The sequence below is a fragment of the Sciurus carolinensis genome, chromosome 7 (assembly GCF_902686445.1).
Source record: "Sciurus carolinensis chromosome 7, mSciCar1.2, whole genome shotgun sequence".
Classification (NCBI taxonomy): Eukaryota; Metazoa; Chordata; class Mammalia; order Rodentia; family Sciuridae; genus Sciurus; species Sciurus carolinensis.
Window position 1 is genome coordinate 120,900,615 of NC_062219.1, and position 25,964 is coordinate 120,926,578.

At 53.0% G+C, this 25,964-nt stretch overlaps 1 protein-coding gene across 1 annotated transcript; it reads left to right on the forward strand.

Moving 5' to 3' along the window:
- The first annotated feature begins 2,712 nt into the window (after window positions 1-2,712).
- Lemd2 (LEM domain nuclear envelope protein 2) lies at window positions 2,713-19,686 on the forward strand. The gene is made up of 9 exons (XM_047558814.1): window positions 2,713-3,479; window positions 4,992-5,032; window positions 7,335-7,410; window positions 11,262-11,338; window positions 12,205-12,284; window positions 13,889-14,034; window positions 15,043-15,144; window positions 15,219-15,321; window positions 18,351-19,686. The coding sequence occupies exons 1-9, from the start codon at window positions 2,753-2,755 to the stop codon at window positions 18,499-18,501; spliced, it is 1,503 nt and encodes a 500-aa protein (XP_047414770.1). The 5' UTR covers window positions 2,713-2,752; the 3' UTR covers window positions 18,502-19,686.
- The last annotated feature ends 6,278 nt before the right edge of the window (window positions 19,687-25,964 follow it).

The following is a 25,964-nucleotide window of genomic DNA, read 5'->3' on the forward strand; positions in this document are numbered from 1 at the left end:
ATTATTATTAGTAGAAGCTCCACAGAGACCGGGAGAGGCCAGCAGGAAGGCAGGCTGTGTGGTGGCCCTCCAGGAATCCAGAGGGTGCTCCGAGCAGCCCTTGCCTCTGCTAAATGTGTGGATGTGGTTACTAAGTAGATGGAGACGCAGTGGCCTGTTTTTCCTCTTTTGCCTTTAATAAATCAGGAGGCCCGCCCGTGGCCTGGGCCACTCACCTTAACCAAACTCCCACAAACCATGAAAGGAGGGCCTGCGGACATGAGCTTTTACAATGTTTCCCTTTTCTTGAAAATATGCTTCCCCTCACCCCCAAACAGGCCCCTGGGAGAGTCAGGTGGAAGACTCCAAGGAGGCCAGGAGGGCCTTGGGGCAGCTCCCAGCAAGGGACTGCGCTGACTGAGGGGGCCTGAGGCCAAGCGCTTCCCAGGGGCAGCCTGTGGAGGTTTCTGCAGGGCAAAGTAGCGAGCAAGCAAACCAACCCCACTAAAATGGGTAAAAGGGGTGCCTTGGGGATGAAAAACGTCACCAGAGGACAGAGGAGGCAAAAGAATTCCAGGGAAGGGGCAGGACCAGAGCCAGGAGCTCAGGAGACCAGCGGAAAGGCGGAGGCCCAGGAGGAGGTGGGTCACTGTAGGTTTCTCTCAGAAGAGGTGAGGAGGGGGTGCTGCCGGGCACCCCCTGGTAAGTAGTTGGGGGCCTGTGAGACCCAGAAGACAAGACCATAGGCTGCCAGAAGTCACCATGGAGGCGATGGGTGGACCTGGGTGGCTAGAGACCACCACTACAAACATGCTGGGTTCCAGGCTAGAGGGAAGTCAACAGGATCTATGGGAAAGAGCTGTGGGCCATTTGGCCATAGGTGTGTGTAGAAACGGCAGCAGCATCTCTGGATACAAAGAAAGTCAACAAAGCCCCCACTGTGTCCCACTGCTGAGGTGGCTCCCATCAGTCTACATTTTTTAATGGACCCTGAGATCCACTGTGATGGAACAGATCATAACTCTGAAACACTGCAGCGTTCACTTTGTTTAAGCATCAGTTTCAAGCCCTCTCAGAATACACAGGGCCAGTATTGATGCCGAAAGGCTCATTCTTTATATATTGAACTGCACAGCTGCAAGGAGTAGCACAAATGTTACCAACTCATTTGTCATGCAAACAGTGCTTCAGAAAGAAATAAAATACTATTATGTGGTATATGTGTTAGGCAATCACTATATCAAATCCATGGCATTCCGTGCAAACACAGGCAGAGAAAAGGAAAACAACACTTGGTGAGAGAAATCGCACCACATGGGAGCAGCTAAGTCGGGGAGATGGGGAGGCTAACAACGGAAGCCTGACCGAGCAGAGGCTGTAATTTTCCCAGCAACGTGGCTGATGTTGAATACCCCTGAGGTACAGCAAGTGGCAGGAATGCAAAACCCTGACAGAGGAGCATGGCCCAGGGTCCCAAGGAGGGGAGGGGCTGATGCAGGACTGCTGGGTAAAGCTACAAGGAGATCCCAGGAAAGCGGGGCTGGGGAAGACAAGAACTAAAGGGGAGGGCTGGAAACACTAGGCCGGCAATAAATGCTGGGAAAGGGAGCTGATGAGGATGTGGAAGGAATATGAAGAGGGAGAGGGAGGGTGGGTAAGACAATGAACTATAGCTCTGTTCCCATTGCCATCACTTCCCATGCTTCCCTTAGGGGCTTCCTGCTAAGAGCCTTCATGTAACCAAATCGCCTGCCCTGTGGGAGGCTCTACACAGCACTGGCAGGGAAGATTTGGGTTAAGTATAAACATGGAAGAGTGTGCCAGGCACTGTCCTAAGCAACTTACACAAATTATTTCTTCTAATCCTAATAGCAACCCTATGAGTTTTATTGGCAAACAGGTTAGAAATGTTAATTGGATATGATCACATATCTAAAGGTTGTAGAGTTGGGATTTGAAATTAAACTCTCAGCTCCAGAGCCCACATCTTAAACCGCAGGGATTGCATCAAGATTGGGGGTCTCTGGGGTCTTCCCTGGCCTATCTCTCCTTATGAAAATCCTACCGCAGTCACAGGGCCTCCTCTGAGCAGTCTTACTTGCCTACCCATAACCAGGGCATCTGGCCTTCTATCTCCAGGAAGGATGGGGTGTCCCATTTCAGGTTGGAGAGCATGGAGGGCCAGAATCTGTCCTAGGGCAGGGCTGCACACAGTTGGTGCTTAATGTCTGCCAAATGCATGGCCAGGAAAAGAAGCCAGCCCGCTGCAGCCCAAAATGGGAACAAAGTCTTGGGTCATGCCACTACCCAAACAAAACTCAATCACACATTGGTCAAGCACAGAAGGTGGCATATGATCTTGTCTCCTGCCTACTGGCAGTGGCTTGTCTCTAACTATTAAGCAATTCATCCACTAAATCAACCCGATTTTACTGAATACCTATCACGTGCCAGGGACTGCTCTGAGGGTGAAGGACTGAGAGATAAACAACGCTAGATCTAACAAACGAGAGGAAAGGAGAGGGGCGGAGTAATAGATAAAAACAAAAAATAAAAATTCGTGGGACCTCCCCAATATGGCCGACTCCAAATGCCGAGTCAGACCTCCCCATCATGGCCGACTCATCGGCCAGTGGCCGACCTCCCCAATATGGCACCCGAGGCCGACCTTCCCATCATGGCGCGGGGCCCCGCCCGCTCCGCCGCGGCTGCTGGCGGGAGCAGTTCCGGGTGCGGTGCGCGCCAGGGGCGGGTGGGGGGCGGCGTCCTGGCCATGGCCGGCCTGTCGGACCTGGAGCTGCGGCGGGAGCTGCAGGCCCTGGGCTTCCAGCCAGGACCCATCACCGACACCACTCGGGACGTCTACCGCAACAAGCTGCGCCGCCTGCGGGGCGAGGCCCGGCTGCGCGACGAGGAGCGGCTGAGGGAGGAGGCCCGGCCGCGGGGTCAGGACCGGCTGCGGGAAGAGGCCCGGCTACGCGAGGAGGCGCCGCTCCGCGCCCGACCGGCCGCGGCCTCTCTGCGGGCGGAGCCCTGGCTCTCCCCGCCGGCCTCCGGCCCGGCCTACACGACCGCGGGGGCCTATGGCGACCTCGGGGCCTCTTCATCTTCCTGGGCCGGGAGCCGCGGCCTCGCCTACTCCGCCCGCCCTGCGCCTCTCCGGCGACGCGCCTCGGTCCGGGGCAGCTCCGAGGAGGACGAGGACGCCCGGTCGCCCGACAGGGCCGCACTGGGCCCGGCCCGCCGCTGGTGGGCTGCGTCCCCGGCCCTGGCGCGGCCGCCCTCCTCCCTCCTCAGCCCCGACCCGCGCCCAGGCCTGCGGGCCTCTCGAGCGGGCTCTGCGGGCGCCGCGCGGACCCGGCCCGAAGTGGGGCGGCGACTGGAGCGCTGCCTGTCTCGGCTCCTGCTCTGGGCCAGCCTGGGGCTGCTGCTGGTCTTCCTGGGCATCCTCTGGGTGAAGATGGGCAAGCCCTCGGCGCCGCAGGAGGCGGAGGACAACAGTACGTCGCGGGCCGGCACAGGGGAGGGCCCGGGGGGCGCGAGTGTCTGCAGAGGCCGCCGCACAGCCCCGCGCCTTGGCTGCCTCTGTCTTAAGACCCTCACTTTCCTCCTTCCCAGCACTACGGTGTTTTCTGCCCTCGCTTGCTTCTGTTCTTTTCTCACCTAGCCCTCCCTTCTAAAACCTCCCTTTCAGTCACGTGCTGTCCGGAGATTGAGTTTTCCAAACCTCTGGTTTTCCCTCTGGAGAGAAAGCCACACCCCCTCTAACTGACCCACCCCATCCCTTTTCGGTTCTTCTCTTGCTCACTCACACTTTAGTCCCATTTGAAAGCTCCCCAGATTTGACTGGCCCACAGATGGGATCGGGTTAGGGTTCCAGCTGTGCAGCACCAAAGAGATCATTCACTTTTTTGGACCACGGGACCTTCATTTGTCAGAGTTTATGCTAACCCTGCGTGCAGAAACAGCTGTTGAAGAATTTTTTGAAGGGTTTAAACTGACCCTGTGGAGGTGTTTCAATAATAATCAGAAGAGGATCTGTGATTTAAGGATGCTTCCAGCCATACTCTGTCCACACTTAGTTAAGTTACATAATTAGACACACCAATGAAAGATCTACAGGATACAGTATGTCTCCTAAAAAGCTGAGGATTTGTATGTTTTCCAAATGGGAAATTTGCCTTTCCTTTACTCTGGGCTCCAGTCTAATGGGGGAGAGGGGAACATAAACATTTCAGTATAAATTTAGGTAAAAATGACCAACTTTTAGTATTCCCTACAAAACATGTTATTAATAAAATTCCCGGCCTCTAGTCAAGGCCACACCTTTCCTGCTGAACTACAGGAAAAAACTAAGTCAGGTGTTGTGGCAAACGGATGTTTGGTTGTGTGCAAGTCTGTGGGCCTGGGGATAACACACTTAGGCAGACATCCAAGTGATTTTTCCACTGTGAGAGCAGTTTACCAATTGCGGGAGTAGTTTACCAACCTGCTAAAGAAATTAAGCAGAACTGAATGTCACCACAGCCGTGTCACACAGCATCATGTTCCCACTCACTGCTAAAGTGCTTTAAGACAACAGCTTTGGGAACATATACTGGAATTTACCTAGAGTTCCCCTCGCAGATGGTATTGGTCCCTATTTAATATTATCATTGTTTACTGTTCATAAAACTCACATATGTTGTCTGGAGCCTAACTCCCTGGGTTAAGCAAGGAAAGCCTTTTTAATCCCATTTTACAGATGAGTGGTTGAGTTGCCAGAGAACCTGTGACCACTCATTTTCAGCTGGGGTGAGGAAGGACCCAACTATCTAAACTCCTAATCATGGTTGGGAAACCCGTATATTTTGCTATCTATTTTAAGTGCCATGTTTGATGGCATCTTTCTAATCCCCACCCCTGAGTCAGTAATGTTTCACTTCCCCTGAAGTTTGAGAATGGTCTTTTTCTGTCTTCTTTTCCTCCATCCACACTTTTAATCTCCTGTGTGTTTCTTTTCTTGGTCTCAGTGAAATTATTGCCAGTGGACTGTGAGAGAAAAACAGATGAGGTGAGTTTGAGTTTCTCTTTCTTTTATTACTCTTCCATCAGGTGGTAACTTCCCCAGAAAAAGATCATATTAAGAACATTTTTGGGGAAAGCTTCCTGTAATATACCAGAATCACATAGCATTCTGTGTTGTTCATGTCAGACTCGGTTGTGGCAGAGAAGGAGGACTTGAAACGCAGAGAACTGAGTTCCAAGGCCCAGTCCTGGGCTCATTGCAGAAGCCCTCCCAGCAGTCATAGCACCAGGGACTAATCTGCAGCCTGAGTCGATCCAAGGCTATGCAGTGGGTTGTTGAGGCATCTCCAGCTCTCTGGCTTCTGGCTGAAGTGCTGGTAGTTTCTAAGCTTCAGGAGCCGGGTTCTTAGTTCCACGTTCTCTGTGTGGTTTGCACGTATGGCTCTGAAAACACTGCTCTGATGGGATACATCCGAGTCAAATTAGCCTTCTTAGTCTGTTTAGATTTGCTTTATGAAGCTCTGATAGTTTCTACAAGTAATATTTGAGGAAGGCTAACAGCTCCACCCATTTATGAATCATGCAGAAACAGCACCAGAGCAGAGCCCAGATGCTGGTGCTGGTGGTAATCTGGGGAAGATATAAGGCAATAAATTTTCAGGTCATAAATCCTACCAGGAGGTGTCTTGTGTTGCTGGAGGGCATGACTTAGTAGTCTAATTACTAAGTGTACCCTGCCAGGCCTCCACGGCCCAGGGGCTGGGAAAGAAATGACGCATGGTCATCAGGACACCCCTGCATTGACTTCTTCACTTAATGAAGGGCAGCCTGCTGCAGATAACCAGTTTTATTTTTCCTTGGCTTCTGATGTGTCATATTTGGGGTGTTTTATAATATTCATTTGTTGTACTCATCCACCAAATACGTGTTTCTCAGATGTTTTGCAAAAACAGATTCATAATAAGCTTATTCAGCTCCCATCATAAATATGGCAGGTGATGATCAGAAGTGGTGCAGAAAGAGTTAGCCAGAGGGGAAACTAGAATTTCAAAGACTGAAAGCAGAAACAGGAAAAAAAAATAACTTTTCTGTATGGTGATGTTAGTTTTGTCTGTCTTTTAATTAGAAAAGGGTCTCCTGGCTTCTAATTCTCAGTCTTTCACATCTCTGAATGTGTTAGACCCCAAGTGAATGGCACATTTGGTCCCTGACCTTTCTGTGAGTATCATGCTCATGTCCCACTTGAGTGAGCCCTAATGCATCCTCCAGGTCCCCACTAAAGATGTGCTCAGTGACTGGACAGCTTTCTTCACCTGCCGAGTGGGACTTTAGATGCTGCATATTCTGTATTCCCAAATCTGCATCAGAGCACAGAACAGCAGGTCCTGGGCCATATCCGTGCAGGCTTGTTGGGCTGATTTTATGGGCTTGTGAATGGCCTTTATGGAGGGTAGACTCAGGAGCCAGCAGATGGGGACATACTCATTGGCTCCTGGGATTCTTGCTAAAAGTCTCCTTTGGGTGGCTGCAATCTAACCCAAAACCCAGACAGGCACTTGAGTATCAGATAAGAGTTCTTTCCCATCTCCAGTGCATTCCTGCTGCTGAGAATGTGGAGACAAGCTGGGAGTGGGTGTGTTGTCTTAATCAGATCATCTCATCGTCTGATACCTTCTGTCCCCGTTTCCTTTGGGTGGTGTGCCGAATGGTTTGTATGTGAGCTTGCAGGAGTCCTTGCCACAGTCCTTACTCAGATGGGGGCCAAAGGTTCCACCTAAACCTACAGGAGGCAAGCCCACAGTTGTTGACCTTCCCTGTCTCCTCTGAGCTCTCTGAGCTCCAGCAGTGATCGCTTTTCTCTCCAAGGAGTCTGGGCTGCTGGGTTCTTCAGCCCTCCTATATTACAGCATCCTTCTCAGTAACTTCACCTGATATTATCACCTTTCTCCTTGGGCCCAGCACTTTGCAGAATTTATTTCTAGTTTTTTTTTTTTTTTTTTTTTTTTTTTGAGATAGGGTCTTATTATGTTTCCCAGACTGATCTCTGACTCCTGAACTCAGGAATCCTCCCACTCCAGGTTTCTTGGTAGTTGGGACTACAGGTATGCCCCATAGCGCCCAGCTTTTCTGTGTTTTAAAATTACAGGGCCGAAGACTCAGTGGTAGAACACTTGCCTAGCATGCTCAAGGCCCTGGGTTCCATCCCCAGTACTGCATAAATAAATTAATTAATTAAAGTTAAAATTATGAGATGTTCCTTGCTTCAAGACATACTTGATAGTGTGGCCGTGGAGAGATAAACACCCACATCCTGTGCCCTGCTGATTGGGTGTCCTGTGCCTTTCCAGTTCTGCCAAGCCAAGCAGAAGGCGGCCTTGCTGGAGCTGCTGCATGAGCTGTACAACTTCCTGGCCATCCAAGCTGGTGAGTTGGCCACACAAGCCCAACCATTCTCCTGAGCAGGGCATGACCTACCACTCTGGTTAGTCAGGCCACCAAACCATGGTTTTCCCCAGAAAACACACTCAGAAGGTAAGTCTCAGCTTCCCGCCACCCCCTGATAATGCCAGGGTGATGCATCGTTGATTCTTGCTTCTCTTTAAGGGCCCCAGGGTCCTGGCACATGCATAGATCTTTCAGCAGATGTTCACCTTTTTCTGGGATGCCTGATGCTCTGGGGGTTCATGTTGGCACTGGAAGAGGCCAGGCCTAGGTCTTCAGAATTGGTGAGGACCTGGCTCTGCACGTCACTCCCCTGCTCAGAGCCTCCCTGGCCCTCACTGCCTACTGGCTGGCCTGGCACCCACTGCTGTCCCCAGTGGAGTCCAACTGACATTTCCAAACGTCATTCCCTCCCATTCTCCTTTTCCTGGCTCTGCCTGTCATTTCCTGCCTCTTTGGCCTGCCCCTCCTGCGCAGGCACACAAGCAGTCCTACCTGGGCTTCAGGATCTGGCTCAGAGGCTTCCTTCTCTAGGGGGCTGACCTGAGCCAGACAATCGCCTGGGCCAGAGGAAAGGCCTCTTACTTGTGCAGGTAGCAGGTGGTCTGCACAGTAGCCCCTGGTGTCACATCTGGTCCTGATCATGTCCCCTGGCTGCAGGACCTTGGGGAAGTCCCTGATCCGCTCATCGGTCTCTGTCTAACCAAGTGATCTCAGGTCTGTCTTCTCTACAATGAGACTCCAGCACTGTCCTCTAGGGGTGGGCATTCAGCAGCCCCACTCATCCAGAAGGGCCCTCTACCATTTCATTTGGTGAACTTGTGCCTTGAGACCAGACAAACACATATATTATGAGTCTTCCCCCAACTCCTAGCTTCAAGGAAGTTCTCAAAATCATTTGTAGGGGGCTGGGGCTGGGACTCAGTGGTAGAGCACTTGCCTGGCACATGTGAGGCACTGGATTCAATCCTCAGCACCACATAAAAATAAGATAAATAAATAAAGCTATTGTGTCCATCTACAACTAAAAATATATATTAAAAAAATCACTTGTGGACAGCACAGGGAAAGGTGTGGGGCTCATGCCTTGGTTAGATATACTTAGCACAAGAACCAGATGGAGCAGTTCATTGTTCTTGGTGATTTTTGTTTGTTTTCATTGTTGTTGTTTTGAGAAAAATCAAAGAGACATTTTATTGGTTTGCTAGAAGAGAGGAATACACAGTGGAGTCCTGTCCCAGAAACTGTGATTCTAACTGCTAGAGGGAACAGTGGGCTTTTAAGGAGGGGATCCAAAGGCTGCACTGCCGCTGGGCACTGTAGGAGGCACCACTCTTTGGTAGTCTTGCGATAGTCATTTTTCAGATCTGCAGGTGCCAGCCCCAGTGTCTGGATTCCTTCATTCCTGAGGTCTGTGAGCCATAGGACAAACGGCTCGGCTCATGATGGGATGAAAGTTATTCTTGTTCCTGATTTCAGAGGTTCAGTCCATGGTCAACCAGCTCCTTAGTCTTGAGCCCGAGATGAGGCAGCACATCATGGCAGAAGGGCATAGCAGAGGAAATCTGCCCAGCTCATGACAGCCAGGAGGGAGGGAGAAAAGTTCAGTCTCAAGGTCAGAGGATGGTCTGAGACCTGTGGAGTCAGCCCTTGTGTGAGAATTCACTGGGCAATCAAAGTCTGGTGGGCTTGTACTGTACCCTCTGTCCTCAGGGTCAGTATTATGGTATCAGCTCTGCTGCCTCCTCCTGACATGGGGAGATTAGAGATGATTGGGAGACATCTGAGAGCACCTCGAGGGGAGGAAGGAGTTGGAGCCACACATCTCAGTCATCAATGAAATCAAGGACCCAGAGCCTGGGATGTAAATTCTGGCTTAACTGTGTGTTGCAAACCTTTGCATCTTCCTCATGGTCTGAGGATCAGTAGCACCAGCATCATCTGGGACTGTACTGAAATGCAGACTGTTGAAATTAATTCCATGTCCCATCCTGACCCAGTATTTTAAGAATATCTTGGGACTTTTATGTACCCTGAAACTGAGAAGCTCTGCTCTGTGCTGGGTCCTAGTAGATGTTCTCCACCATCCCTTCCTCCATATTTGGTCCTGGCTTGGGCGATCAAGCCCTGGCACCTGCTGCCGTCTGACAAGCCTGGCAAGGCAGCTGGGAAGGTCTCACTAAGATAAGCTACAGGGAATTGTGGGCTCTCCACAAGGCCACACCCCCTCCTCCCACTGGGGATCAGCAGTAGCCCCAGTACTGCACCTCCCACATAGGATATGAGATGATTCAACCCAGGGTCCTGCTGGTAGTCTAGTAGAAGGGACCACCTACCTGCCTGGCCACTGGGTGATAGAAGATGAGATTAGATAAAAACTGAGAGGCACCGTGCCTTTTAGCTGGAACAATCAGGAAAGTGATCCAGGGGAGGGAGCCTCTGAGCCAGATCCTGAAGCCCAGGTAGGACTGCTTGTGTGCCTGCGCGGGAGGAGCAGGCCAAAGAGGCAGGAAATGACAGGCAGAGCCAGGAAGCACCTGCTTCACAGGGAAAGGAGAATGGGAGGGAATGAAGTTTGGAAATATCAGTGGGACTCCACTGGGGACAGCAGTGGGTGCCAGGCCAGCCAGTAGGCAGTGAGGGCCAGGGAGGCTCTGAGCAGGGGAGTGACGTGCAGAGCGAGGTGCCAGGAAGGCAAATGTGGCAACAGCAGCTTGAGTGGCGCAGTGTCGTTTAAGCAGAAGCACTTTAAAGCTTTATTGATAAAACGTGGGTTGGAAAGGGGACAGGAAAAAGCAATTAGGCAGGTCAGTCCTGCCTAGCCAGGGCAAGGATAGTCCAGGCAGGGCGGGAGGACAGAAGAAGCCACCTTGGTCTTGGGGGACACACAGAGTCATGTTCAACTATGAAGTGGGAGGATTTGGTTGGGGGTGAGTGGACAGATTTGAGTTCATCCTCAAGAATGAACTGAATTTCAACCTTCAGCTCCTCTCCCTGCTTACAGACATGGAGAGACTGGCCGCTGCGGCCCCCGGCTATGCCCAGGGAGGGCAGCCAGGCCACGTGTGAGTGTTAAGCATCTTGTGATGCCTTTACTGTCCCTGCTCTCAGGGAGTCTAGTTGACCCATAGGAAACAGCACATAGCAGTAAACCACAGCCACCTGAAGGAGGGCCACAGAATGTGGCAGGTCACCAGGTCTGCAGCACATTGGCCAAGCGAGAAGCCCCCATGGGCTAGGGACTTCTCAGGACGTGGCATTTGGGATGCACCTGGAGGATTGGGCAGAACCATGTGCTGGCTTCTCAGGGTGCTGGAAGGGAGGCCCCACTGCCCAGTACGAACCCCCCCTTTCTCCATGGGGCCATTCTGGACATCTCTCCTTCCGACCCTCCAAACAATGGACTCCTGGTGATCCAGGTTGCCAGCATGTAAATGTTCAGAATCCCGGTGGCGCCCACAGCCTCCCTGCCTTTATTTCCCCAGGCTGTGTTTATTTATAGTGCCATTCCGGTACCTTCCTGGCTATGTGTCGGATCCTTTTAGGGATCAATTGCAAACAGACCTCGGTATTGGGCAGCTTTTTAGTCATTTAATGCAAATCGCCGCACTGCTTTGCAGGTCAGGTTTTAATGATCTGGAATCGATCCAAGCTAAGTGGCTTTTGATCTTGCTGCAGAATGAAGATGCCCCACAGAAGCCAGGGAGCCGTCGGCCACATGCTCCTGATTAGAGCTGATGGCTTGATTTTTGCTATATTTTTAGTCCATTTCAGAGTAATTTTTTTTTCACCTTTTCTCTGTGTTTGAATCTTTTTTTTTTTTCCCCTCCTAGGTAATTTTGAATGTGGAAATCCAGAGAAGCTTAAAAGCAAATGCATTCCTGTTCTGGAAGCACAGGAATATATAGCTGTGAGTAGGCTGCCTGCTCTTCCATTCCCGGGAGGGCTGGCGCTTTCCCATTGATCCTTCAAGCCCTGCGGGCTTTTTTCCCTTTTTGTTTTGTGTTTGCTTTGTGGCTTTTTGGCTTTCTTTCTTTTTTGTTTTTTTAACCTAGTGGAGCATTAGTCTACCTTAAAGTAAAGCAGCTACAGTGGGGACCATGGTCTAGACCTGGCCAGTGGTACTTCACTCCCAAGCTGCTGCCCTTCCCCAGCTGGGTGGCCACTGCAGGCTGCCCCTTCAGGGACCTGTTGCTTCTTTGATCAACTTTGCTCCACTCCTCAGCAGCTTCAGGGCACAAATTTAACCTCTCCATTCTCTCCCTTTGTGATTCCATTCAGACTGCTCAGGGTCCATTTGATTTTCTGTGTGGCCACTGGGTGGTGGAATTTTGGAACTTTGGAGCTGGCAGGGACCTCAGGGGTCATCAAGTTCAATTTTCATTTCACAGATGAGGAAACTGAGGCATGGAAAGGTCAAGGACTTACCTGGGGCTACAGAGCAGGGTCTGTTTGCCAGCCCCTTCACCAGCACCCCGACACTCTCATTTTACCCCAGGACGAGCTGCCAGCTCTCTGGCTTAGTGCCTCAGCCTTTGAGATAATGCTATTTTGGCCGCCTCTGTTTTCCTGGATGTGCTTCCACATCACTTCCTCTGGTCAGAGTCTTCGTGGCTCTCATCACCCCAGATTTCCTTCTTGCCAGTTTCCCGGGCATCTAGCAGAATGGGACCTTGGGGCATGTGTAGCACGTGGGAGCGGGCTTCTTGAATCCAGTGCAAAGCTCTGGCTGCTCCTCCCAGAGGCAGGCTAATCTCCCCCTCCACCACCCGCCAGAATGTGACCAGCAGCTCCTCCGCCAAGTTTGAAGCAGCACTGACCTGGATACTGAGCAGCAACAAGGACGTGGGCATCTGGTGAGTGTGGGCGGGGGTCACAAGGTGGTGACACAGCCGTGGGTGCCTCTGTCTGCTATTCTTACCCATCTGCTAACTCCCCACTCCCACAGAGGGGTCTCGGGTCTGAAGGAAGAGGCAGGGTGTCCCAGCTGAGTCTGCTGGCGAGGTTTGGAGCCTGGCAGCACAGGAACAGTGCATTTGGGCTGCGAGCAGGGAGCAGTTTTAGAAGGAGATGCACCTCCCAGGTGTGAGGGTGTCAGCCTGGTGGCCCAGCCAGTCCTGCTTCAAGCTACTCCCCTGTCCTCTCCATTGTCTCACCACGGGGCTTGCTGGGGAAGGTGCCTTGCCGCACTGCTTCTCCTTGGTGCGAGTTTTCATTTGTAGATGAAATGATTCTGTATGTTGGTTTTACTCAGATGGAAATTGCTTGGGAAATACTGCATTTTATTCTGACAGTTTCCGCCTCTTTTTTTATCACTGGCAAGCACTGTTGAAAGAGATAGTGAGCCCTTTCAGGAGTCTGAAAGGACCCATGCGTCTGCTCAGCCAGGGGAAGGGCCACCAGCCCATAGCCAGGCTGCCTTGGAGCACCCTGCCTGAGGTCACTGTAGCCCCCTTGCTCAGCTCCATGTTTGTGAGGAGCTCTGTTTGGGCTCCAGCTCCCCACATAAAACACTCTCTAGGGTTTTGTTTGCTTCCTCTCTAATCCGCCCAAATTACTAATTCCATCAGCAGTGCATCCAGCAGAAGCCCCTCGGGCAGTGCAGCCTAAAGCTTGATAACTGGATGCATGGCACGATTAAAATTCGCTGGCTTAAAAAAAGTGCTGCCCTGAGTGGCTGGGCAATTCTCCTGTTAGAAAGGCAGAGGAGAGCACGGGCGCTCTCCTTCGCAGCGCTCAGGAATGACGCCACCTGCCTGTGCACACTGGGGAAAGCAGCGGGAGGGTGGCTGAGCCCCTGGGATGACCAGTGTTGAAAACTGGTGGTGAGAAATAGGTCGCTTCAGATGCCAGCATTTAGAGCACGATGCTCACCTGCCTGGAAGAAGGCTCAGGTGTTCACATCCCAAGGTCTTAACGCCTCTTAGCCTGGGACCTGGGTGGGGGCTTAGCAGCTGGGGTTTGGCCTTGAAGAGCCTGGTGGTTTCCACTCCCAAGCCTCGCCGATGCCCCATGATCTTTACACTTAAACAGCTTATGTGCCTGCTCGTCACGGAGGAGAAGCGCAGCCTCCCATATCCTGTCTTTGAGTTCTTGCCATGCAATTGCAAAGCCAGTGATTCAGTAAACATTTCCATCTCTGTGCTGGGAGGTGGGAATCCAATTTACAGTTTAATCTTCTGCACGCTGAGAGAGGCTGTCAAAGACCCGACAGAGGGGGACGTCACTTTAACGGTAGGGGTTCAAGCTTGCTGCCGTCTTTAAAGGTTTATTCTTTCTAAGTAGCCAATGTGGGAAATTTCTGGAAAGAGCACAACCAGGATACCATGCCAGTTCTATAAGCAAACAGAAGCCTGTGGTCCCTCTGTCCTTCCCTCCTGCCTCCTGCTGTAGAAGTGGGACTCACACCATGGCTCCTCAGAGCTTTGGAATGTGTCTTGAGCCCTGTGTCCCCTTCCAGGTTGAAAGGGGAAGATCCCTCTGAGCTGGTGACAAGTGTGGACAAAGTGGTCTGCCTGGAATCTGCCCGCCCCCGCATGGGTGTTGGCTGCCGCCTGAGTCGGGCCCTGCTCACTGCCGTCACCCACCTGCTCATCTTCTTCTGGTGTAAGTCCCCAGCCCCGACTCTGCCCTCCCTTTCCTCTTGCCAGGCCACATGCAAGCAGCACCTTGGGAGTGCACGGTGCCCTCGTAGGCGTCAGTGATGAGGCATAGAATCCCATTCTGTCTAGTGAACCTGAGGTCTGTCTAATAAAACAGAGGAGATGAACAAGTCGGCCTCTGCCCTGTTCTGTCTTTACCTTTGGAGATTGGTGGCTGGCGCATTAGGATAACTAGAAATGTCCTTGATGCAGGGCAGGGGACTCTCAGCTTCCCTGAGAGGGAGCTGGGGCAGGCTGCTGGGCAGTGCCACTTCTAGCCCCTGCCAGGATCCCAGCATGCAGACCAGCTCCAAGCAGGTGGCACGGCAGGGGCTTGGCCTAATTCTACTCCTGGAAAACGTAACGTCTCCTGGAGAGCCACAGATACCTGGTGAAAACCGAAAGGACACAGGGTACTGGGCTGGAAAGGACTGCAGGTCTCATCTCTTGGCATTAGGACCTCCTTTGGGCAGAGACCTCAGGGTGTCTCTGAAGGCAAAAGTCCAGGGCACACAGACCGCAGCTCTCTAGAGACGGCCAGAGCTTCAAACCACAGGCCTCTGCGTGCACGCAGCACCCCCACGCCATCAGGCTAGAAATCATTATCGGCAGCAGCATCCCAGAATACAAAGGCCGGGCATGTATATATGTATGAATCGCCTCGTTCAGGTCCACAAGGGAGGAGATGAAAGCCTGGAGTGCGGTTGGGAGGGGCTGAGATCTGTATAGCTGGGGACGCCTCTGGTGACAGCGGCAGGAGGAAGATGATCACTTCATAGCCTGTCCTCCCTCTGCACACCTGCGTCCTTGCTTCCTGTGTGCTCGCCCTCTACCTGGCACATAGTAGGTGCTTGGAACAGGATCGGCAGGTCTGTTGGCCTGCAGTACAGTGTCTTGCCCACAGGGACACCTGCTGAGTGTCGGAACAGCCAAAGGACATTCTGGGGATTAACGGTGCTTTGTTCCCTCACAGGCTTGGCTTTTCTGTGGGGGCTCCTGATTCTCCTGAAATACCGGTGGCGGAAGTTAGAAGAGGAGGAGCAAGCCATGTATGAGATGGTGAAGAAGATCATAGGTACATGGCGCCTGGGGAAGGGCTGCCCTGCCTGCTGGTGGGCTGTGTGCCCTGAACTGTGTGCTCTCCTGCAGATGTGGTCCAGGACCACTACGTGGACTGGGAGCAGGACATGGAGCGCTACCCATATGTGGGCATCCTGCACGTGCGTGACACCCTCATTCCTCCACAGAGCCGGTGAGTCCACTCTGGCTGGGCTTGCCAGGCCCCATGGAAGGAAGCCCAGAGCCTGGTGCCAACTGAGGGCACCTCCACCTGTGTCCTGAGCAAGTGGGGCACCAGCCACACCTCCTGCTCCTGCAGCGTGCTCGGCTCCTTATGATAGAATGAATCTGACCAGACCTACAGAGCCTAGGCCTGCCCCTCTGGAGGTGCCTGAGTGTTGAGGCCACTGCAGTGCTGCGGGCCCCAGAGTCCCCTCCTCTAGAGGCGCAGGGCGTGATGTTCTATAGGTGGAAGTCCAGGGCAGCCAGGGCTCAGGGTGGAGTGGCCAGCTCTCCAGCTCCACTTCTCTATGACTTTCATGGCCCCACCTCCCCCTGGATGCTGTTGGCAAGCTGGTCCCTTGTGGTCATAAGTGGTGACCACTAACAGCTAAAGCAAAGTCTTCCTTGTCACAGCTGGCAGGGGAGAAGTGGGCTTCTTGTCATTCTCATACTTAAGAGAAAGCTTTCCCAGTAGCCTCCCAGGACACACTCCTTGGGACTCCTCGACCAGAATCTGTTCATCATCTATCTTTGAGTCAGTCCCTGGGGAGGAGGGAGAGGTGCTCTTCAAACTTTGTAACCGTGACCCCATAATCAGAAATCTACAATACCATGTTTCAGTTCCCACACATGTGTGTGCACATACACATGCCCGTGTATATAATCCAGAGCAGCTTTATAACAATCCATAGGGTTAGTGCCCACGAGCAAGGCTGCTCAAAAGGGGCAGCAGGGCAGTGCTCATAACCCCGGGGGCACCTTCTGCAGGGCTGTGGCTGCTGGAGTTGTGCTCCCTGCTCCTGACAATCCTGGGGTCAGGTGGCGGCAGGGGCAGAGTCTGAAAAGGCAGCCACCAGTGCTTACCACAGTGTCACCTCAAATGGAGGCCCCCACACAGCAGACTGCCCAGTCTCTGTCACACGGAAACCTGCTGGATCATGCTAAGAGGTCCCAGAGCACTGAGGCCAGGCACTTCCCCAAGCCCTGCACAGGTGCACACCCCCTCACCTGGCCTCACCACGGGAGGGGCCCCATTTGACAACTGAAGCACAGGTGCTTGCTCAGCCCCGTGGCCAGTGGAGCTTCTGTTGCTGTCACCACCAGACTCTGATCACCCTTCTCTATGCAGGCCCAGAGGAATTAGGAGTAGAGCATTTAAGGGTCTGTTTTAAACATGAAGGTGCTTGACAGTCTTCCTGCCTCCCAGCCCTTGGTAGAGGTGGCAGGAGGAAGCTGAGAGAGAGCAGATGTCTGTAGTGGGGCACTTTCATGCTCCTGGTCCTCAGGCAGTTACATGGCTCTCAAGCTCCCAGGAGAGGCCCTTCGATGCACTCAAACTCCTGCCTAATTCCTGGTCCTGCCAGGAGTCATCTTGTGACCCTGGGCAAGTCATGCAACCCCTCTGAGCCATGTTTTCCTCATGATAAAACGGGATTCCACAACCTTGCAGAGGACTGTGGGGAAGAAAGGCTTCATTCATTCATTCATTCATTCATTCCACAAATGTTTGTTGAGCACCTACTAAGTGCCAGATCCTAAGGAGAGAGAATGACAAGTAGAAAAGCAAAAATCCCTTCCCTGCTGGAACTCTTGTTTTAGAGAGGGAGACAGATGACAAGAAGCATAAGGAAAGCGAGTGATACAGGTAGTGCAAAACCTGAAGTGGAAAGGGTCAGGGACATCAAGGATGGGGCCTCAAAGCTTATCCAAGAGGAGCCATTAGCACTTGAGCCAAACTGATACCTTCAACAAGAACACGTGGTGGCACGGCAGCTGGAGCCACCTGGCCCTAAGCACCTGTGTTTTAGCACAGACATGGAGAGTTGCCACCCTGCGGGGTCTAAGCCCATGCTGCACCCTAGGAGGCTCACTCCCCGTGGCTCTCAACCCATTTCCGAAGGCACCCAGGGCATCCAGGTCATGCTGGATGGTCAGATCTCCCGGTAGGTGAGGGCCTGCTTGCAAGAGCTAGAGGGAGATTTGAAGAGCTTGTTTGTTGAGAAAAGCAGGGGCGTCGATTGGTGCAGCTGGCTCAGGCCAGGCTTGTGCATTACCTGTTAATGGTGAGCCTGGGAGGGGAGCTGGGGTGAAGTGCTGGCGGGCTCAGTGTGGACTGCCACCTCCTCGGGGGCCCGGCGTAAGGAGTGGGAGCTTAGACTCAGCTCAGTTCCCAGGGATTATGTGGCCTTGGCCAAACCAACCAAATGGGAGCTGCTGAGCAGGCTCTGGTGACGGGGCCTGACCCCAGGGAAGAAAGCACCCCAGCCCCACCCTACCCTGACTCCCTGCAGTTGCCATTTGTCTTCCCTGGGTGACCCTGCTGCCCACACATATGCCCTTCCTTGACTCTGTCCAAACACGGCATCCTGAGGAGGTGGTCTCCAGTGGTCTCCAGTGCTGAGGCCTGTGTGGCACTGGGGCTTATCAGAGGGTAAATGTGAAAGCAGTCCTCAACAGCCCTGTCTCGTCTGCAGTGGGGAATAGGAGGCGGGAAAGGGGCTGTTCCAGGGGGAGAAACCCCAGGGACCCAGTAGGAGCTCTACCCCTGGAAGGGACCCTCCTTGGTGGCTGTGGTTCATCACTTCTGGGCTTCCCTGGTCAGGGGCTGTATTCATCCCCATCCCCCAAAGTGCTGTGGAATCTGGACTCAGTGGCCTCTCTAATTGGCACAAAAATGCAGCCGGCACAGTGGTAGAGCCCGCCTGGCCAGGGCTGCTGCAGGTAACTTACTGAGAAGCAGCAAGCCCAGCCCAGCCCCTCACATCTGGACCTGGGGCCCCAGACAGTCAGCCCTTTCCAGCTCCCTCTAATTGGATGCTTTTGGAGCAGAGAAGATTGAAGAATTATTTGTGTCTGGCCCAGAAAATTTCTGTCGTTTGTAGTTTGTCATGTTAGTACCCAATAGCTCTTCCTCCCCAGACCACACTGGAACTTGGAAATGTGTTCCCCTTTGTAGAAAGGGCTCGACAGGCCAGCTGAGCCCTGCCCATCTCCTTGTAGGAGGCGCATGAAGCGTGTGTGGGACCGCGCAGTGGAGTTCCTGGCCTCCAATGAATCCCGGATCCAGACAGAGTCCCACCGCGTGGCTGGAGAAGATATGCTGGTGTGGAGATGGACTAAGCCTTCCTCCTTCTCTGACTCAGAGCGATAAGCCCCAGGCAGGGGCCTGTTCCCAGTCAGCCTGTCCCAGGACAGCTCACACCAGGGCGAGGGTCGCCAGACCTGCCGGTGCTGATTCACACTTGCCTTGACTGTTCACCTCCTGACGCCAGCTCCAGAGGCCTCTCTGAAAGACTTCAGAGGTGCTCAGCTTGTCGGGAAACCGTGGGCTTCCTTGAAGGGTGAAGGGGAGAAGCCAGGAGTGCACCCATCCTCTCTGCCTGATTGTTTGGCAGAAAATGGGAGGAGGGTTTGTTTTCCATGAATAGAAAACACAAAAGCAGCAGCTGTGAGCCCTGCAGAAGCATGAGGCCGGTGGGCTGGAGCTTGGCCCGGCCAGGAGACGCCCAGTGAGTCTGCCTGGCCTGGGAGGTGGGTCAGGGATGAAGGGATGGGGCAGCAGGGGCGGAGGGGAGTAACTTGGTCCATGTGCCTTTGGGGTGAGGGGAGACAGCCTGTCCTCTGGCTGGATGGGCTACTTTTGTCCTAAAAGGGAAAGACGCTAGGAAGTAGAACCAGTGACTGTAGAGGAACTGTCCAGAAGTACCAGGCCCTGATCTTCAGGCCTTCAGGGTGGGAGGAGGGAGCCACTGGCATGGCCTCCAGGAAGGAGCCAGAGACTGGTTAGAGGACGAGAACAGAGGGTCAGGCTGCCCTGCAGCCATCAGCTAGCTCTTCAGTGGTGCTTCTCACAGAAGTTGCTATTTCAGAGCAGACCTACAGCCAGGGCTTGTGTCAGGCCTAGAATGCAGGTTTCCAGGACTCTGGGAGCCGCCGCGTATGGGGGCTGAGAGCCTTGAGCTTCCTGCGTGCTAAGATCACCTTGTCTTACCGTGACCACCGCCTCCTGGCCCTGCCTGTTTACCTGGAACCTGCAATACCGGCGCGGCGGCGCACACTGCCCCCTGCTGGCCGCACCGGAGTGGTGCCCACCCTGCCGCTTGCTCACCAGCCCGCCCCCGCCAGCGGGAGGCCGGCTGCAGAAACACCGGTGGGGGGCCTTGTTAGTTAAGTGCAGAGCCTCTCCAGCGAGGCTCATCCCATATGTCCTCATCCAAGGTGGGCAGGAGAATGGAGCAACCAGAGAAGACGAACAGCTGCCTGCAGAAGACTCTGACTGCCCCTTTCTGGGCTTATTGGTATTTGTTTCTTAATAAAGCTCCAGTCTGCCTCGTTTGAGCAATACTCATTTCCTCTTGTCTAGGTGATCGGTGGGGCTGGCATCAGCACCGGGGTGGCCAGGCCGTGTACTCATAATCAGGCTCCAGCCAGAATAAGAAACACTGCCACAGGCTTCAGTATCAGGGTTGAAACTTGGATAAATAAAGTATTTATTAAAAATGGATGTGTGCGAAGTCCATGGTGCTTTCCCTTTCCTCCAAAGAAATGCCAAGGAGTGCAGTGTGAGGATAGTAAGCCTGGCTCCTGGAGGGAGAGGCACAGGCTCCTCCAGGGCCTCGGCTGCTTAGTGACAGGTTCTGAGCAGGCTGCATCACTTGGAGCCTGTTTCCACATTTTTAAAGCTGTGTGACCATCTCTCTGCAGGGTCCAAAGGGGCCCAGTGGTGACCAGAATAGGGGATCAATAAGGCCTTTTCCTTTAGCTCCATTGCTGTCTCTCCTCAAGACCCCAAGTTTCCCCTGGGGCTGTCTGCTCCAGCTGGGAGGGGAGGAAGAGCAGAGTAAGGTTGGGTAGGCTCTCCAGCAACTGATGATGTCCCCTTAGGAGACAGTCTTCTTACCTCTAGCCCCAGCCATTGGTGAGCATGTGGGGCCTGGTGCTTTGGGGAGGCAGGACCAGGAGAGGTGCAAGCTTTTGGGATTGGCATCAGGATGCAGACAGGGCCTTTCTTTTGCAAGGGCCCAAGGTCAGTCATCCCAGGAAGGCAGCTGCTGAGCTGTGCCTCCTGAGGTCTGTAGCCAGTCATGGCCACCTTCCTTACCACATGCGTCCCACCAGTCACTGGCATGTGGCACAAACCGGTCTGTCAGTATGCCATGTTTTTTCTGAAGCTGAACAGGGAGCTGAGGCAGAGCTCTATTGCTAGGAAGCTTTGGAGAGCAGACACCAGATCAAAATAATCGAAGTACAAAAGGCCCCTCCACCTGGCTCCTCCTCTATGGTAGGCAGTGGCATCGGGGCACAGCCACCCAGGCAGACAGCCTCATGCAGAGCTGCAGACATTTCCGATCCAACTTCGCAGCTTTCCTTAGCTTTGAGGGCCCATCCTTGCCTTTAAGCAGCTCTCAAGGGATGACATAGGGCGGCAGGGTCCGCCTGAGGAGGGCTCTGAGGGCATCCTAGGACGGGAGTTTTGCTGATGAGATTCAGTTGCTCTGCCAGAAGCCCTTCCGAGTGCTCACCAGGTCGCAGATCTGTCTCTTCTCAGTGACAAACAGCCCTCTTGGGCCATGGTGGGCACCATAAAGAAACTTCGGGGGTAAGGGAGGGAGAAGCTATACCCCACAAATCTCAGCTATGGACATCCACCCAGGAGCTCCAAGCCACCTTCCTGAGGCTATACTAGGAAGAAGGTAAACATGGTCATTTGTCACTGACTTATCATAAGAACTGCGGTAGCAGCTGTTCCCCCTTAATTAATGCACGATCGACTTTGAGCCTCAAAAATCCCTTTGTTGAAGCACATGCATGGACTCAAATTCATTATCCTGTTAGCCTCTTCCAAAGGGAAGGGGCAGGAGAGCAGCTATAAGTCACCCAACTGTTTCAAGTCTTCCCTGGGGCAGCCAGACCAGCTTGTCTCCAAAGAAAGGTCTGGCAACAAGGAAAGTATAGACAGAGGGTCCCATGATGTGCCAGAGACAAGGGAAGTGGAGGACTCAGGGGGGGTGCCACCTGGCACCTCCACGTTTCCCAGGGCTGATGCTATACCTAGGTGTGACAAAACATGGGGCTCAGCATCCCCAAGACCAGCTCTGCCCTCTAATAGCTGGGGATCTTGGGCAACTCACTCTATCTTGCAGCAAGGAGAAGTGATCTCAGTTCTGCTATGCTGCTGTGCATCTACCAAAACATCACAAAGCGCCATTCCAGAGGAAAAGCCAGGACCTCTCAGAGGCTCTGGGAGGCGTGCTGATCCGCCCCCAGCCCAGGGCCTTGCTGATCTCTCCTCCTCTACTCTTTCCCACCCTCTACCCAGGCCACCCCCCTCACAGCACTGGCTCTCACCAGTCAGCTTCCATATCAGGACCTTTGCACTTGCTGAACATTTGCTCTGCATCCCCCAGACATCCACAGGGCTCATTCCCTCTGTCCTTGTCTCTGTCTCCATGTGAGTTTGCACCTGCTCCCCACCCTGCATGTCCTCTAGGGACCTATCCTTTCTTCTTTCATTAACACCTGGCCCACAACACACACTACTTATTCTTAATGTCTCACTCACCACTGCTCCAATGGCAGCTCCTTGAGGGCATGAATATTCAGCCCATTCTCTGCTGTCTGACCAGTTTTTAGAACAGTGCCTGGCCCACAATAGGCATTCATTAAATATCCAATAAAAAAAGAATGGAAACATCCATCTCAGAAGGAAGAGCCAAGTCCCAAGTCTCTAAGCCTGAATTCCTCCAGTTCTGATCAGATTGGTTTTGTTTATTGCTGTATTTATTTTTCCTTTTCAATCGGAGCAACCTGAGTAAACCCCTCACTGTCTGACCTGCCATGGACCCCTGCATGCCCCACTACCTTGCAGCATGCACCCATCCCTGCAGGCTGCTCCCTGGGCGGATCCATCTCCTTGCCTAGGGAAACGGCACCACACTGTCCACAAGGGCCCAGAGATGCTAGGGCAGGTGTGCGCGTTGCTTTTCAAATGGGATGACAGTACAACAGTGGGGATCGGCCTATCCTGCAGCACCATATGGCACAGGAAGCCATGGGCAGGGTCCAGGCCAGGCCTCTCCCCTCTGCCCAGCACCCATTCAGTCAAGGCCCAGGATCTGCCTGAGGTCTCCACAGTGCAACTTCACATCAACCTGGTGAGTGAGAGCTTGGAGCAGATGTTCCTTGATTTCCAAGAAATTAGCTATTTCTCTCTACTCAGAGTACGGTCTAGTTCATGACCAAGGCCCCTCCATGAAGTCAAGGGCAGGCGTCTCTGTGTCACAGGGGTGTGGTGAGACTCCAGTATGGGCAGCTGCTCTGTAAACCAGGGAAGGGCTGCCCACCAAGGGTCCAGGCCCAGGCTGTCCTGGGCTGTGCAGATGAGCAAGAAGAGTCTGAGTTGGACCCAGGAACGGGAAAGAGCTAAAGAAGAGCCCTGAGAAGAAAGGGGAGAGGAGGCATGGCTGGTGATGGCAGCCCAGCTCCTGAGCCGCTTCTGTTCCGTGAGGAGACAGGGGAAAGTACAGTAATTTTCTTCAATGAAAACAGGCAACAGAATTCCCTTTGCCTCGTTCCCCTTGCAATTAAGCCCTTCTCTGCAAATGAAATGATTTGGTTTTCATGGGGACTAATTTAAGCACACTGGAAGGACCGCTGAACTTTTTGATTGCAAACACCAGTGTGCGCAGAAGAGTCTGGCTGTGATGATGGGCTGATGAGGTGGCCCTGCCCGTGGAGACTGGGGCTTTGGCAGGGAGTCCTGCTCTGCCCCTCCACAACCCTCTCCTCTCCAGCCCCCATCTCTTCATCCCAAGCGAGAAGGCCAGACTGGATCCGAGCTGCAGTGTCAGGAGCCTCTGACACCTTGGGGGTGGCTTGACAATGACACACATCCTCTGCCACCCCTTTCACCAAGAGATGGAGTCTGTTTCTTCTGCCCTGAATCCAGGCGGGCCCTGTGACTACTCTGACCAGTAGAATGTAGCCAGCAGGACACTGACCAGTTCCCACTGGACCCTTCAGAGGCCTTGTCACTTTTACTTTTGCCCTTTGGGGAAGTAAAGCCACCACAGGAAGAGGTCTGACCACCCTATGGGACAGACCTTCTGGGGGGCAGTCCAGGGCATCCCATCTGATATGTGGACCAGGCCCCCTGGTACCAGGCTTGTTCTGCGTGGTCAGATAAGCCATGCCCCCAAGCCCCGGCCCAAGCCCAAGAATCACAAATAAATAAATGGGAGTCATCTTAAGTCACTAAGATCATATTATTAGCCAGGTGTGGTGGCTCACGCTTGTGATCCTAAAGACTCAGGAGGCTGAGGTGGGAGGAGCACAAGTTCAAAGCCAACCTCAGCAACTTAGTGAGGCCAAAGCAACTTAGCAAGACCCTGAGTGAAAACAAAATATAAAAAAGGACTGGGGATGTGGCTCAGTGGTTAAGTATCCGTGGATTCAATCTCTGGTACCAAAAGATATACATATTATTATTACTATGATAATAATATGAAATACTTATCATATTTTGTATGAAATAGTTTGGGACTCCCAAGAAGACACACAAAGATAGTACAGAAAGCTCCCATGTAACCTTCAACCTGCTTGCCACAGGACCAGAGCACGTTGTCACATCCACAAAGTTGGCCTGGACACTATATTGTTAACACCTGCACTTGTGTGTAGGTCTGGGTGTTGTGATGGCATGAGGGTCCTATAAAATGTCGTCCAAGGGATCCACTAAGGCTCAGGTGGTCTGTCACTCCCAACCGACGAACTATCCCAGGATGGGCGCGTTCCCCAGGAGTGCATGTTACCTGGCCTTCTTCAACAGAAAGAGATAGAAACTCAGCTCTGACAAACTCATGCATGAGGTGACTATATTGGCTCACATAATCCCATCCACTGAGAGGCAGGGTGGCCTAGAGCAGCCTGATCCAGGGGCGGGGGCTGGGTGTGGGCCATGTCTTCAGAGGACTCCTCAAGTGGCTACCACAGCTCTGAGGACACGTCTGAGAGGAGGGAGAGAAGGGAAGTTCTCAGTCCCATGTGAGTGAGGGCCTCCTCTAGGCCAGTCCTGGGGCATGGAGCACTACAGGGGTCAGGACTGGGTTCCATGCATCCCTTGAGTCAGGATATGTAATATATATGCTTTGCATCCATCAGAATCCCAAACTTGGAAGTCCCCTCAAAGTCCCTCTCAAAGGAAGGGGCAGAGCACAGTGACCAGCAGAAGAGGGGAAAGACATGAATTCAGAGCAAAGGAGAGACTGCAGAGTGTTCTCCCGGCTGGGAGTGGAGGACTTTCCATGCAGGATTCGCAGAATGAGCACATAAAGGTATGGTGGGAACTCAGAATGGCCCTGAGGGACAGGAAGAGCTAATATGCAGAATCGCCGCTGAGAGTTTTTGCCAAAATTCTGGCACAAGATTAGACTTCCTCATTCTCTTTGAAATTCAGCACAACAGTGTGATGCTTTAGCCAATGAAATGTGAATTGAAGTGACAAACAGAACTTCAAGGCAGAAGCATTAAGAGCCCCTAAATGATCTGCCACTTCTTTTCCCTGGCCATGGTGTATTGCTGCAGCACAAGCTGCCCCCTCAGGCTGGGTCCCAGGGTCATAGTGAAGCACAACCCCCAGCTGCCCCACAAGGTAGTGATGTGAGCAAGAAACCAACCTATAACGTTACCATGAATCTGGGATTGTTTGCTACTGCAGCATTTGCTAACCCATGCTGACTGCCAGTAACTAGCTGTCACCCGAGTCTTCCCTGAAGGAAGGACAAATGGCTCACTTTGCAATAGGGGAGGCCTTGGGGACATGCCTGAATTCTTATACTCCAACATCAGTGCCTGGAGGCTGGGAGAATGACTAGAAGAGTCAAGAAGTTCTGACAGGTCCCTGGGTTTTTTGTTTTGGTTTTGTTTTTGATTTGGGGTTTTTGTTTTGTTTTATTTTGGTTTTGGTTCTGCTAATCCTTGTGCAGAGACCAGGACAGCATCTGGCAAGCTCTGTAGTAAGGGATTGAAACTGGATCTTTCCAATCTGGCTACTCCTACTATGCAATTACCACCAAGACAAGGCCCAGGTCCCCTGAAGAGAAGGATCAGAGAAGCGGCGCCCAGCAGGAACATGGACACCACGGTCTCCTCACCCTGGGAGGGGTAGCGCTTGTTCTCCCAGCAGCAGGCCCTTGGCCACCAAGGAGAGCAGGGCTGCAGTTCCAGCAAAGCCAAGACACAGGTGTGGCTCGGCAGTGAAGAAGCCAAAGGCGCCTGCCAGGCCAGGGCTGCTTAAACAGCACTCCATGGCAGCCCCAGAGGGTCCCACCCCCACAGGGAGTGGCACACAGCTGCGGAGGGCTGGGTCCCCCGAGTCCCCAGTGGGATCTGGAAGGTGACCAGGGGTGATGAGCCTGGGCAGGGGAAAGGAAGCATGCATGTGCGTGTCACGCGCCTGTGCCCAGCCACCAACAGGGGAGGGGGCTTCTTCTGAGACAAACATGCTCCAGGTACTTAATCAAATTTGCAGATGCCACACAGCTGGGGGGATGATGGCAAATACGCCAGATGACAGAGCTGGGATCTAAAGAGGAGTTGACAGGCTGGAGCGACGGG